Raw genomic sequence first — 12,928 nt, forward strand, 5'->3', positions numbered from 1 at the left:
ATCAGAAATTTTGCTTCTCCAAATGTGGACACCAGCTTTACAGGCCATTTTCCAGAGTCAGTGTGGTCTGCCTGTGTTATTTCAGAGGATTCTTACATCAAGTGCATCTCTGCAGTGCCACTGACACTCAAGTAAATGCATTCCTGATGCCCCATCCAAGAAACTGCCAGGCAAGAAACAGGAGGTTTGTGATGCTGAAAGCTCAGGCTTGGTGACACGGAGAAAGTAGCTTGGACTAGGAAAGAAATATGTTAGACTATGGGGATGTTAAACAATCATCTTCATTTTTTCAACAAGTTTCCCAGTGAGAAGAATCAGGGTGGAGATCAACTTGCAAAATGTCTTTTAGAAACTCCGGCAGAAAGCTTGGTTTTGGGACTGGGATTTGGGGGTGGTTCGGGGTTTTCTTGCAAGATAACATTAGATCTGACGCACTTGCTTCACATTTCCAGGTCATCCTCACAGCCAGATGAGCTGCAACAACATAAATCCCAAAGAAAATTGTTGCTGGAGACTGAGGAATATTCTTCTGTGTTGAGGCTGGAGTCCTTTGGGAATTCCCTTCCCATGTATAGAAACCTCCAGCTGCTGCTCCCAGTGCAGGGTCCCCCTGTGCTCACAGGCCTCTGCAGCCACTGCAGAATTTGCCTCTTACCATGGCCGCCGTTTCCCTGAACTAAGGAGGTTCTCCTTCCACCATCCCGATGGTCACAATGCCAAAGGCCCAATGTCCACCTTGGGGCCATAAGGAGATCTGGTCACAACTTCTGGGGCCATCCAGTGAGCAGTGCCCACCATGGAGCTGCACTGGTCCTGCACAGGGCTGAGCTGAGCGCAGAGGCCAAAATCTGCTGCGGACAGAAACAAACCCTGTCAAAGGCAGCTGGAATGAGGAAACCAAGCACCAAGATTCCCCACTGTCAGTCTGAGAGTGGAAAAGCCCTCAGGGCTGTAGCCAAGCAAAGATGGAACTGGACCCTTCAAGAAACCATTGAGGAAGGGGCGTGGGATGTGAGAGAGAAGAGGGGAAGGAGGCGGGAGAAGGAGCGGGGCGGGGGGGAGGATGGGGGGGGAGGGATTGAACCGGGGGAAGAGAAGGGGGAGATGAGGAGAGGAGCAGAAACAAGAAAAGTAGTGGGGACCCCCGGCCTTCATCGAGGTGTCCACGGGGGGGCCAGGAAGATGTGGAGCCCCCAGCCAGGAGTGTTCCCAACACGGGGGGCTCCGACCCTGGGGGTCACCCGGGATTATCCAGCATGGATCCTCCCACGGGGGATGGAGATGGAGCGGCGCACGGAGCTCGTCCCGCACCGGGCACTGCGGGATCCGCGGGCAGCGACCCCTCCCCCCGGGCCCAGCCCCCACCCTTTGTCCCCCTCCCTTTGCCCAAATCTGTCCCATCGCCCCCCCTAAACCCCTCCCCATCGCCCCCCAATAAACGGCCCCGGGCCCAACTGGGAAGCTTTACTGGGAGCACTGGGAGCAGGCACTGGGCGGGGGCGGAGCGCCAGCGGGGCTGGGGGGACACGGGAGCCCCCAAAATCAGCGGAGCGGGGACGGAGCGGGGGGTCCCGGCCGGGCCCGAGCCCATGGGGAGGGGCTGCGGCCGCCGCCGGCTCAGGAGCTCTGTGGGCAGAGAAAAGGGGGTGACACCGGGCTGGGGGCCCCGGCGGGAGCGCACACGCTCCGCCACGGCGAGGACGCCACCCCCGGCACCCGCCCTGACCTTCTTGCGCAGGGAGAAGCCGAGCCCCAGCGCCAGGAAGACGAAGCCCAAGACGAAGCCCCCGATGCCCGTCAGCATCTTGCTGCGGGCGGCGTCCGGCGGCATCTCTGGGGTGTCCACAGGGCTCAGCACCCCCAAAACCTCTCAGGGACACCCCGAGCCCCTTCCAGCGCCCTCCCTGTGGCCCCCGGCCCAGCCAGGAACCACTGAAACCTCCCCCCGATCCCTTTTTGTCCTGGCCAGGAGCCACCAAAGCCCCTCCCGTCCCTCTCAGCATCCCACAGCCCCCTCCCAGGTGCCCCCAGCGCCCCAGGACCCCCAAAGCCTCTCGCAGTCCCTTGGCAGCCCCAGCAGGACTCAGCCAGAGCCCTCCCAGGCTATGCCCAGCACAACCGAGCTCATGGCGAGCCCCGCTTTGCCATCGCCGATCCCCTTCCAGCCCCTCCGGGCTCACTGCGATCCCTCCCAGTCACAGCCAGCACCCCCAAACTCCCTCCCAGTCACACCCAGCACCCCAAACTCCCTCCCAGTGCCCACCAGGACCCCCAAACTCCCTTCCAGTGCTCACCAGGACCCTCCAAACCCATCCCACCCTCCCCAGCATCCCTCAAACCCCTTCCCAGCCCTTGCCCAGCCCCCAGCCCCTCTCCCACTCCCAGCCCGGCTCTCTCCAGCTCCCTCCCAGTGGCTCCCAGCACAGCCCAGCGGCTCTGCCAACGCCCCCAGGGGCTCCCCCGTACCCCAGTGCCGCCTCAGGGGCTGCTCCAGGCTGACGTGCTCCACCTGGCAGCTGTAGCTGAGCCCGCGCCGGGGCGGCGTTTCCAGCAGCACCAGCAGCTGGTAGGTCCAGTCCCCGTTGGGGACCACGTCGGTGGCCACCACGTGCTCCGAGAGCTCCTGCTGGCCCTGGAACCACCTCACCTGGATGGCAGCAGGGTAGAAATCCATCACGGAGCAGAGCAGGCGGCCAGGGCTGGGCTGGGAGCTCGAGGGGGGCACCAGCGAGATGGACACGCTGGGGGGCACTGGGAGAGAGGGTGGAGGTCTGGGAGTGAAGTGGGAATGAACTGGGAAAAGAATGGAAATGGACTGGGAGGGACTGGGGAGGAATTGGAGACGGGCTTGGAGGGACCCCGGTGGCGCTGGGCGGAACTGGGAATGAGGTGCCCGGCACTGGGAAGGTGAGTGCAGAGCGGGGCACTCGGCACTGCAGGTCTGCCTGGCAACAGATGAGTCATCAAAGGGTCGCGTTCTGATTGGATGAGAAGCGTCAGCTTTACGCGTGGCTGAAATGGACGCGCGGGGGGCACTGAGAGGGACTGGGATGGACTGGGGGAACCATGGTGGTCAGTGGCAGGGACAGGAGGCCCCGGGGGTGTTCTCAAGGAGGGCTGAGAGTTCTGGGCTGATTCCCAGCGAGATTTTGAGGGCCTCCAGGGTCATTGGCCAGGCAGGGCCGGAGGGGACACGCTCTGCCCCGCGCTCACCTCGGCGCTCGGCGCTGAACGGGCGAACCCCATCGTAGTTGTACGGACAGACCATGTCCACCACAGACCGTGCGTACGCCAGTGTGGCCGGGTTGCTGTTCCAGTCACTGGCCCACCCTTCCCCATAGGGGGTGAACCCCACGTAGTACCCCACGTTGCTGACGAACATCACGAACTGCTCCCGGTTGTAGATGTACCTCTGCACGAACGTCATCTTCTGCGTGCTGTTAGTGAAGTGACACTCTGACACTGCCCAGAACTGGAACACCCCTGTGAGAGCAGGACACAGCTCAGGGTGTGCCCACCCAGCACCCCCCAGCAGCACCCCCAGAGCTCCGGAGGCCACACCGGATCCCCACTCCGCCCCTCCTGTGCCCCACGGCCGCTATGGGACCTTCCTGCCCGCGCTGCCGCTTCCTCTTTGCCACCTTTCCCCCGTTTCCCCTTCCACATCCTCTCCCCTCCCACCTCCGGCCGCTCCCCAAATCACTTTTGGGGTCCATTTCCCCATTCTGCCAAAAATCCCCCAATCCCCAGCACCCTCCCGCCCAATTTTGGGGGCCCCTCTCCCCTTTTCCCCCTTCTCCCCCCCTGTCCCAGCGCCTCCCACCCCCCGCTCACCCGAGAGCTCTGCCCCCGCAGCCGGGGGGGCTCCCAGCACCACCAGTGCCACCAGTAGGGCCCCAGCTGCCGCCCCTCGCCCCATGGCCGGGGCCGGGCAGGGAGCAGCAGCCCCAAAGCAGCCGCGCTGCGCTTGGAGCGCCAGTCCGGAGCAGGGCAGGCTCGGCAGCACCGCGGCTCCTGCCAAGTGGCTCCTGCAATCTGCCATCAGGAACCTGGCCTGATGAGTTTCGCGTGCAAGGAACAATGGTGGCATTGGTGTTCGGGTGCCTGTGGTGCTGAGTGCCCGGCTGTCTGCTGGGGTTCTGAAATCCAGGTCGCCCCTGCCCCGTCCCTCACTTCCCCCGCTGCCCACCTGTGACTCCCTGCAGCAGCACGTGGGATCCTGAACGCGGCTCTGGGAGACACACAGACATTGCTGAGGGGCAAAGATGGGGGGGCTGGACAGCTGGAGAGCTGACCCTGAGGGTTGGGGTGCACAGGACACGGGGTACCACGCAGGGTTAGGGCACAGGTGCCACCCTCATGGTGGGACAGCCCCAGAGCCCTCCCAGCAGCTGCAGGCAGTTACCCCAATTGGAAGGCAGAGATGAGGTTTGGAGGCCAGAGTTACAGGTAGGAGTTGAACAGCCTTTTAGGGGTTTTATTAGGGTTTTTTTTCAGGATTTTTAAAGGATATTTTAGGGGGCTTTTTGCAGGAGTTTTTTAGGAATTCTCTGGGAATGTTTAGGAACATTTAGAGCTTTTTCAGGACTTTTAAAAGAACTTTTCAGGGCGTTTTAAGGGCTGTCTTACTACTAATTGGAATTGTTAGGGATGTTTTGGGATATTTTGGGGTTTTTTTTTTAGGACTACGTAAAAGGTTTTAGGGCTTTTTGAAGAGTATTGAGGGTATATGGAGAACTTTTTTTAGGACTAGGTTATTTCTAGGGTTTTGGGGGGAATTTTATAGGCTTTTTTAGGGTCTTACAGGGAATTTTCAAGATTTTAGGGGTATTCTCAGAGGTCTTTAAAAAATATCTAAGTAGTCCCAAAAGCTTCTTTGGGGATTTTTAGAGGTGTTTTAGGGGCTTTTTAAAAGTAGGGTGTTTTTAATGTATTCTGAGGCTATTTTTTGTTTTTGTGGGGTGTTTAGGACACTTTGAAAACTATGCCTTTTTTAGGGAATTGAGAGGGTTTTTTAGGGTCTTTTCAGGGCATGACAGAGGCTGAGGGGCAGCTTGAGTGGTACTGTGGGGGCTGGAGGGTGGCAGAGGCTAGGAGCTGAGGGAGGAGCAGGGAGAGGGGACAGTGGGTGACACACAGAGATGCTGAGGGTGGCAGGGGCAGCTGGAGGGTGACACCGAGAAGCTGGGGGCTGAGGGGCAAAGAGAGGGATTAAGGGTGACACACAGGAGCTGAGGGGCAGCTGAGAGGGGCCTTGAGGGGCACAGGGGGGGCTCGAGGGTGACAGACAGAGCCTGAGGGTTGAGGGCGGGTTTGAGGGGTCAAGGGAGAAGGCTTGAGAGCTGCACAGTGCACTGAAGATCAGGGCTACAGGGAACAGCTTAGGAGGCAAGTTAGGGTACAGGTGCACCAGCCCTCAGCCCAGCCCTCACCTCAGCCTAAGCAGCCCCCCTAACAACAGCACAGCCTTTTCCTCAATAGCAGCACAACACAGCAACCCTGACAGCAAGACCAGAGAGGAACCCACCCGGTGGGACAGGACAGCAACCCTCACACCAGGACAATGACAGAACTCTCAGAGGAAAAGATCCACGGCAAAAAGGTAGGCAAGGCATCTGAGGGTTAGAGAGATAGGTAGGGTGTCACAGACATCTTTTCATAAAAATCCTTTCTTTAGGATTTTTCTCCCTTCTGAGAAGCTGTGGCCTCAGCAACAAAGTGTAAACAATGGTTATCTGCCGCTGTGGAATGCAACAGGTGCATCCGTGATTGGTCTCCGGTGGATTTGGATTTACTGACCACTCACGGCAGAGCTGCTCTTGCTTTCTGCCGGGACACAGACCTTTGTTATTCATTATTTTCTATTCTTAGCTTAGCTAGCCTTCTGAGAACTTTTCCTTCTATTATTTGTAGTATAGTAATTATGTAATATATATCATAAAATAATAAATCAAGCCTCCTGAACATGAGGTCAACATTCTCGTCTCTCTTTACACCCTGAAGACCCTTGTGACCACTGTGACAATTGGCGAACCCCGAGTGAGTGAGGAGGACAAAACCATCAATTGGTGATCCCTCGTCTGAAGAGCAAATTACTTGGAGAGACCCCCAGAGGAACAATTGCTGCACTGGGTAAACCCTGAATGTGTGGCATTGATGGTTGCTTCACAAGTGACCACAGAAGTGGATTCTAGCCAGGAGCTGAAGAACTGAAGATCCTGATTTGGAGTTCACAGCAAGGCTGACCACAAAGAGAACCTTCTGAAAAGCCTCCAGGAAGATGTTCGGAAAGCACAGTAGCGCAATGGAGCTGGCCAGAGCATGCTGGACTCTTTCAAAAGGTACTGTTGGCTTTTCCCTTCCTGAAAATGCGGCCCTTCGTAGTTTGTGGCTGCTGATGTGGAGGGCTTCCCCCATAGAGGAGGAGGTTTGGTTCTCCCCTTCAGAGGAGAAGCTTATTGCCCTCTGTCAAAAATGGAGTGAAGAGGATGGACTTTGCCTGTTGGAGACAGATTTCTGTGAGTTTTTTTGATGGGCAAAGCTTTTTGGGTTCTTTACGGATGTGCTCTGTGCCCTTGATGCTTTCGTATGGGAGTGCATGGACTCCATTTTCCAATTCGTTTTGGACCGTGGGTTTGGATACCCCCAAATTTATCCAGCATTTAGGATGTTCTTTCCAGTTTTGAACCGGAGAGCAGCTGTTTTTCCCTGGATTGCCAACGGCAATGGGCTCATCCCATTTCCTCTGACTCCAGCGGGAGAAGATCCTTTGGAGGGGGATGATCTGTTGCTTCCCAGCCCCCCTGCATCCCGGCAGTGGGAGGGAAGTTTCGCCAGGAGCCGAAGATTTTTTTACTGTGTCTTCGGAGTATGCTCAGATGCAGCCATCCCTTCCCCCTCCTTCTCTCTCTCCGGGGGGATGGGAGTGGGCTGCACCGCCCCTTACAGCCCTGCAGGCCCCACCCTGGCCGGCCTCCTGGTCCCTGCCCCGCTCAGAGATGGGGGCAGCACCGGTCTCCGAGGTCCCGCCTGCCAGGCCTGCAGGGCCTCCTCCTGGACCCGCCCCGCGGCCGCCTCCCCGGGTGGTCCTGCCCGTGGCTTCACCGGCTTCCCCGCCTGCGCCTGAGAGCTCAGGAACACCGCTCCCTGCGGCTGCGTCGCTGTTGGTAGGAGACGCCCTCGGCGACAACAGTGACTCGGCACCGCCCCCCCGGCTGTCCTGCTGCGTCCACCAGCCCCCTCTCCGGCCCCGCCGCCTCAAACCGAGCCGGTGCCTGTTCAGGATGATGCTGAAGACGGGGCCGAACCCACGGCACCCTCAGAGCAGACCGCAGCTGCTCCTGCACCCAGTGTGGCTTCTCCCCCGAGTTTTTCTTTTTCGGGCTGTCCCGGGGCTCCCCTGCGGGGGAAGCTGAGACAGGGGAAGAGGGCGCAGTGGGAAGCGATCATGGCTTGTTTGCTGTGGAGAAAAAACATTCCTAGACACGAGATGAGGGGCTTCTTCTATTTCCCTGCTGCTGGCATGCCTTGGTGATTTTGGGGAAAAGAAGCATTTGGTCACCATTCCATTGGCAGCGTGGGGCCAGGCTGTGGGAAGGCAGAGCCCGCCTGCCATCTTGGGCCTGGGCTGTTGGGCTCGGGTCCCTGGGCCAGGGCCACCTCCCGGCCTCCTGATGGGTTTGGTGGTTTTGCTTCTCCCTATCGGTCTTGGCCCGCCTTTCTGTGGGACAGATCTGGGGTTCCTGATCCCTCCACATGGGCCAGGGCCCCCCAGGGACTTTATTTGGCTGCTCTGCTGCTGCTGCTCTTTTTAAACACCAAAAAAAAAAAAAAAAAAAAAAAAAAAAAAAAAAAAAAAAGAAAAAAAAAAGAGCATTGAAATAGCTGGCAGCAGCTCTGTAGCATTGAAGGGCCAAAAATTAGCTTCAGCCCAAAGTTATTCAATAAAGGGCTGTGGCAGGACATTCCAGAAGTTGTCTCAAATTGTTTGAAATTGTTTGATGACTGTCAATGGCTTTTGATAACTATTGATGGACTTTTCTGCAGCAAGCCTGTTTCAGGACCAAAAGGGACTTTCAGAGATGGCAAAGAGGAACATCTTCAGTCCATGGACTTTTTCCTGAAACTCAGCTGTTTGGGCTTGAACTTTCTTTGCATTGGTTTTGCATTTTCTTATACTGTAAAATTGTTTTGGTGATTTGATAGAATTGTATGTTCTACAGGTGAAGAAATTCCCTGTTCATTCCACACCAGCACTTGAGTGAACTTTTGATTGGCAACAGATAACCACAATAATTTTCTCTGCACAGCAGAGAAAATTACAAACACTTTTTCTTTTTAATTAAACTAAATTTAAAAACTGACATGTCACAGACCTCTTTTCATTAAAATCCTTTCGTTAGGATTTTTCCTGCTGAAGCTCAGAAGTTTCAGCAACAAATGTAAACAATAGTTATCTGCTGCTGTGGAATGCAACAGGTGGATCCATGATTGGTCTCTGGTGGATGTTTGGATTTACTGACCACTCACGGCAGAGCTGTTCTTGCTTTCTGCCGGGACACAGCTCCTTTGTTATTCATTCCTTTTCTATTCTTAGCTTAGCTAGCCTCCTGAGAACTCTCTTTCTATTCTTTTTAGTATAGTCATAATGTAATATATATCATAAAATAATAAATCAAGCCTTCTGAACATGAGGTCAACATTCTTGCCTCTGTCTTCATCCTGCAACCCTTGTGACCACTGTCACACACCATTTCTCCCATACAAGCACTGAGCAAAGAAGCTGGGTTCCCAATGTTAGTTACTGCAATTTCTACATCATCCTGTTCCCCCATTATGGATTGGTATTTCAGGAATCTCTGTGGGGAGAGCCAATGTCCCTCCTTTACTTCCAGCACTGCAGACACTGTGTGGGACACCAGCACTGTCATCTTCTGGCCCAGGCTGAACTTGTGTGCTTCCTGGATGTTCACTGCCACTGCCACAACAGCTCTGGGGCATCCTGGCCACCCCTTAGCCACTGCATCCAGCTGCTTAGAGAGGTAGGGTGTTGCAATACTACACAAAATGAACAACACTCACTCCCTGAGATGTCCAAGGCAAAAAAGGCACATTTTTTTCTGGACCTCGATATTTAAAAAATTCCAAAAGCATCCATGGATTGGAGGATGAAATTGCCCCCTCTCCAAATACACTGGTCAAACCAACAGTCTATCAATTCTCTCCTCCTCCAGAAAGGACTGCAAAACAATCATTATTTACATGAAAAGTGTGTAAGAAACTCCATTACAAAAATGTAAACATCAGAAGGCTTAGAAGAACCTTCAAAGAACAGGGTGACATCTCACCCTTTTTCCATTAGAAAAGAAAAAAAAGAAATATGAACAATGTTAAAAGGAAAAATGAACAATGTTCAGTGTCCACTCATGGAGGAATCATCGGAGAGATCACTCACACCATCTGTATCTGAGTCATCACTCAACGATTCATCCACTTGATGACTTTCAGTTTGGTCACAGTTTCCATTTTGCCTGTGTGCTGGATTCTGTCTCTGCAGTCGCAGGTCAGGACGAACACACTTCAAAGGTACCCAGCGCACCCCAGTATCTGTGGATACACAAGCATACCCACGCCTCGAAGTGATAAGGTCATAGAGACCTTCCCACTGTTTGGTGACTAAATTCCACATCTGAACCTTCGCTTGAGGCTGACGTGTCTCGTCCAGAGCCTGCAACGAAAGGTGATGATTCAAAATGACAGGATTTTTTGAGTTCTGTGGCACAGTAAGATGATTGATGGTGTACAAAGCTTTTGCCAACTGACTGTGTGGGGTCTTACCCTACATTCCCCATTTTTGTTTCTGAAGAACCCGCTTCAGAGTACCACAAGCATCTTCTACAATAGCCTGACCAGTCGGAGCATGAGGGATACCAAACCTGTGTGACACACCCCACAACTGCAGGAACTGCCACATCTTCTGTGATGCATAAGCAGGACCACTGTCTCCTTTCCACAAATCATACAGAGGAGACAGTTGTGTGTTAGTCAGTCCCAAGTACAGACGTAACCAAGTGATGACCCCTACCAATTTCTGGGCATCATTCAGTGTCTTCACCAAATGTACAAATTGCACCTCCTGGTGTCGGATTGTCTATTCCAGAATTTTGACTCCCAAATACTTCCAAGGAGGTTGTTGTTGAACCTTTTCTGGAGCCACCTGCAGCCCATGAGAATACAAAGCATTGAGCAACTGAAGCTTAATCCTCAGCAGCTCGTCCTGGACGCAGCCACTGAAATGTCGTCCATATAATGATACAGACGTGCATCAGAAAACTGCTTGTGAACTCCAGACAAGACACAGGCCACATACCATTGGCATATGGCCGGAGAATTTTGCATTCCTTGGCGCAAAACTTTCCATTGATATCGCTGTGTGGGCTCAGCATTAATTGCTGGCACCGCGAAGGCAAATTTTGGTCTGTCATCAGGATGCAAAGGAATTGCAAAAAACAATCCTTCAGATCCACGATGAGGACTGGCCAATTTGTGGGAAGCATGGTGGACGACGGCATGCCCGCCTGCAATGTTCCCATGCTTTCCATCATGGCATTGACCTTTTGGAGGCCTTGTAACAACTTCCATTTCCCGTATTTTTTCTTGATGCAGAAGACAGGAGTGTTCCAGGGACTGGTAGAAGTCTCAAGATGACCCTGGTCCAACTGCTCTTGCACCAGATTTTGAAGGTGTCCTAGGGTGACGTTATGATGCTTGTGTCCCCATTCATGTGTTCTGTTAATGCTGGATATCATGTTCTGTGCCTTTAAGACTGGCTCTGAAGAGTGAAAGTTTTGTTTGGGTATTCTTATAAGCCTGGCGGGACACAGAGAGACTGTGGGTCTTGATTTTGCTGCTTTTGCTTTTTGCTTCGCTCTCTCTCTCTCTGCTCTCGCTTCTGCTTGCTTTTGCTCCTGCTCATTAACTAGTTTAGCTAAACAGTCCAAATTCCTTCCCGGACTTTGTCCTCTCCTCTTTTTCGACCATCTCAAACCTGCTCCAGACTGGGACCTGGGAACACCGAGAGTTTGCACCTTGTGGCTGCAGCAGCTGCCCCAGTGCTGGAGGGACTGAGAACAGAGCGACCACCCCTGAGAGAGACTTTCTGAATTCGTCACCTTTTTCAGAGTGGTGTCATCCGGTATTGTTCATTCTGTGTGCTGGGGGTGCTGTGCCTGTTAAATAAACAGGTTCTTTCCACTTCTCTCTGAGGAATCCTTCCCAAACCAGTTGTGGGGAGGGGCCATGTGGGTTTGCTTTCTGGAGGGGCCCCTTTGGAGATTCTCTACCAAATTTACCCTAAACCACGACAAAATTTAGCACCCATCCTGACTGCATTTTGGTTGCTATTACTCTGTGTTCGTTTAAATCAGCTAATAGCCATGCTTTTTGAATTCATAATGTCTGTTGGGGTGAAGGTTTGCATGCATTTCTGGTCCCTAGGGTTTTTTGAGATATTAATACCTCTCTGGTCCCTAGGTTTATTTTCTTACCCAGAAATAGCTTTAGTATTGTCCCTAATACGTAGTTTTTAAATCAGAGGGGCAGCGACCAGAGTAGCTATCCTGCTGGGCTTGGTGGTAATGATGTGTAAAAAGTTTATAAACATGCTAGGGTCTGCTCCAGGTATGAATGGTTCATGGCTATGGTTATGCATCCAGTTTGTTGCAGGAGGAGCAGGAGGGAATGAGGTTTTTCAGCCTCTGCTTTCCTTCTTCTCCTATGAATCAGTTGCATCACTATCGAAGGATGTTCAGTTTCCCCTCAATGTTAAAGAAACCATCTTTCTGGTATTCAATCTGGTAACCTTCGTCTATACAGCCTGCTGCTTCTCTAGAATGAGGGCTGAGATTTCTAGACGGGCTGATGAGACCTCTGACTCAGGAGTAGACCCAGGTGTGGAAAATCCTAAGTGGTGTGGGAAATGGGAGGATATGGGCCAAATCCTGAAGGAATTCTCTGACCCTATAGTCTGGGATTTTCCCCATGAGCAAATTCAGAACCCAGCTGAGGTGGGGAAATATCTGAAAGAGAAGTACCAGGATGAGCCTAAGGAGAGGAAGGTCATTGCAGTGAGCTGGGCCCTGGCTTGTGCTCATCACTCACTGCTAGATCCTGTCGGGCAGCAGACAGAGGCAGGGGGGCAGGGAGATAAATCAGCAGCTATCCCGCTGACTCAGGCTGCAGCTAACACTCCAGGCTCGAAGCCAGCAGCTAAACCAGAAAATAAGCCTCAACCAATGGCTGTTGCTGCCAGTACTAGAAGTGGGAAATGCACGGACAAGACCAATCGACCAGTGGATGATGTGGATGATGATGATGAAGGAGAAGGAACCTCAATGCCTCCTGACATAAAATCAAGAGTCAAAGCAGGTGCAAAGGTGCAAGATCAGATGCAAATATTGAATCTTATTCCCTGAAGGACCTTCGTGGCCTAAGGAAGGACTACACTTGAAGGTCTGATGAATCCGTAATTAGTTGGCTGGTCCATCTCTGGGATGCTGCATGCAAGGCTACAATTCTGGATGGCACTAAAGCCAGGCATTTGGGATCCCTGTCACAGGATCCTGTCATAGACCAAGGAATGATGAGGGGGGCTAACTCTCACAGCCTCTGGGTCCTAAGAAGCGTAGCAAAAAGGTACCTGTGCGCAGATGGTCTCTCTATGCAGCAAACCCAGTGGAAAACCATAGAACAAGGGATCCACTGCCTGAGGGAAATGGCAGTGGCAGAAATTATCTTCTCAGATGATGTAACAACTAGGAACCCAGACTTAGTACCATGCACATCTGTGATGTGGCGAAAACTCGTACGACTTGGGCCACACGAATATGCTTCTGCCTTAGCCATCATGAAGAAGGATGAGAGGGATGAG

At 53.1% G+C, this 12,928-nt stretch overlaps 1 protein-coding gene across 1 annotated transcript; it reads right to left on the minus strand.

Annotated features, from left to right (window-relative positions):
- Positions 1-708: 708 nt before the first annotated feature.
- LOC131093363 (class II histocompatibility antigen, B-L beta chain-like) lies at positions 709-3,934 on the minus strand. Its single transcript, XM_058040513.1, has 6 exons — positions 3,835-3,934; positions 3,214-3,483; positions 2,467-2,751; positions 1,727-1,833; positions 1,469-1,624; positions 709-870 (listed from the first exon to the last, which is right to left on the minus strand). Exons 1-6 carry the CDS (start codon positions 3,917-3,919, stop codon positions 709-711), a joined length of 1,065 nt encoding a protein of 354 aa, XP_057896496.1. The 5' UTR covers positions 3,920-3,934.
- Positions 3,935-12,928: the final 8,994 nt, after the last annotated feature.

The sequence above is a fragment of the Melospiza georgiana genome, chromosome 25 (assembly GCF_028018845.1).
Source record: "Melospiza georgiana isolate bMelGeo1 chromosome 25, bMelGeo1.pri, whole genome shotgun sequence".
Classification (NCBI taxonomy): domain Eukaryota; kingdom Metazoa; phylum Chordata; class Aves; order Passeriformes; family Passerellidae; genus Melospiza; species Melospiza georgiana.

Coding starts and splice junctions, on each gene's coding strand:
- LOC131093363 (XM_058040513.1), bottom strand. CDS start 3,919: ATGGGGCGAGGGGCGGCAGCTGGGGCCCTACTGGTGGCACTGGTGGTG. Junction 3,484..3,834: donor TGCGGGGGCAGAGCTCTCGG/GTGAGCGGGGGG, acceptor CTGCTCTCACAG/GGGTGTTCCAGTTCTGGGCA. Junction 2,752..3,213: donor GTTCAGCGCCGAGCGCCGAG/GTGAGCGCGGGG, acceptor CCTCTCTCCCAG/TGCCCCCCAGCGTGTCCATC.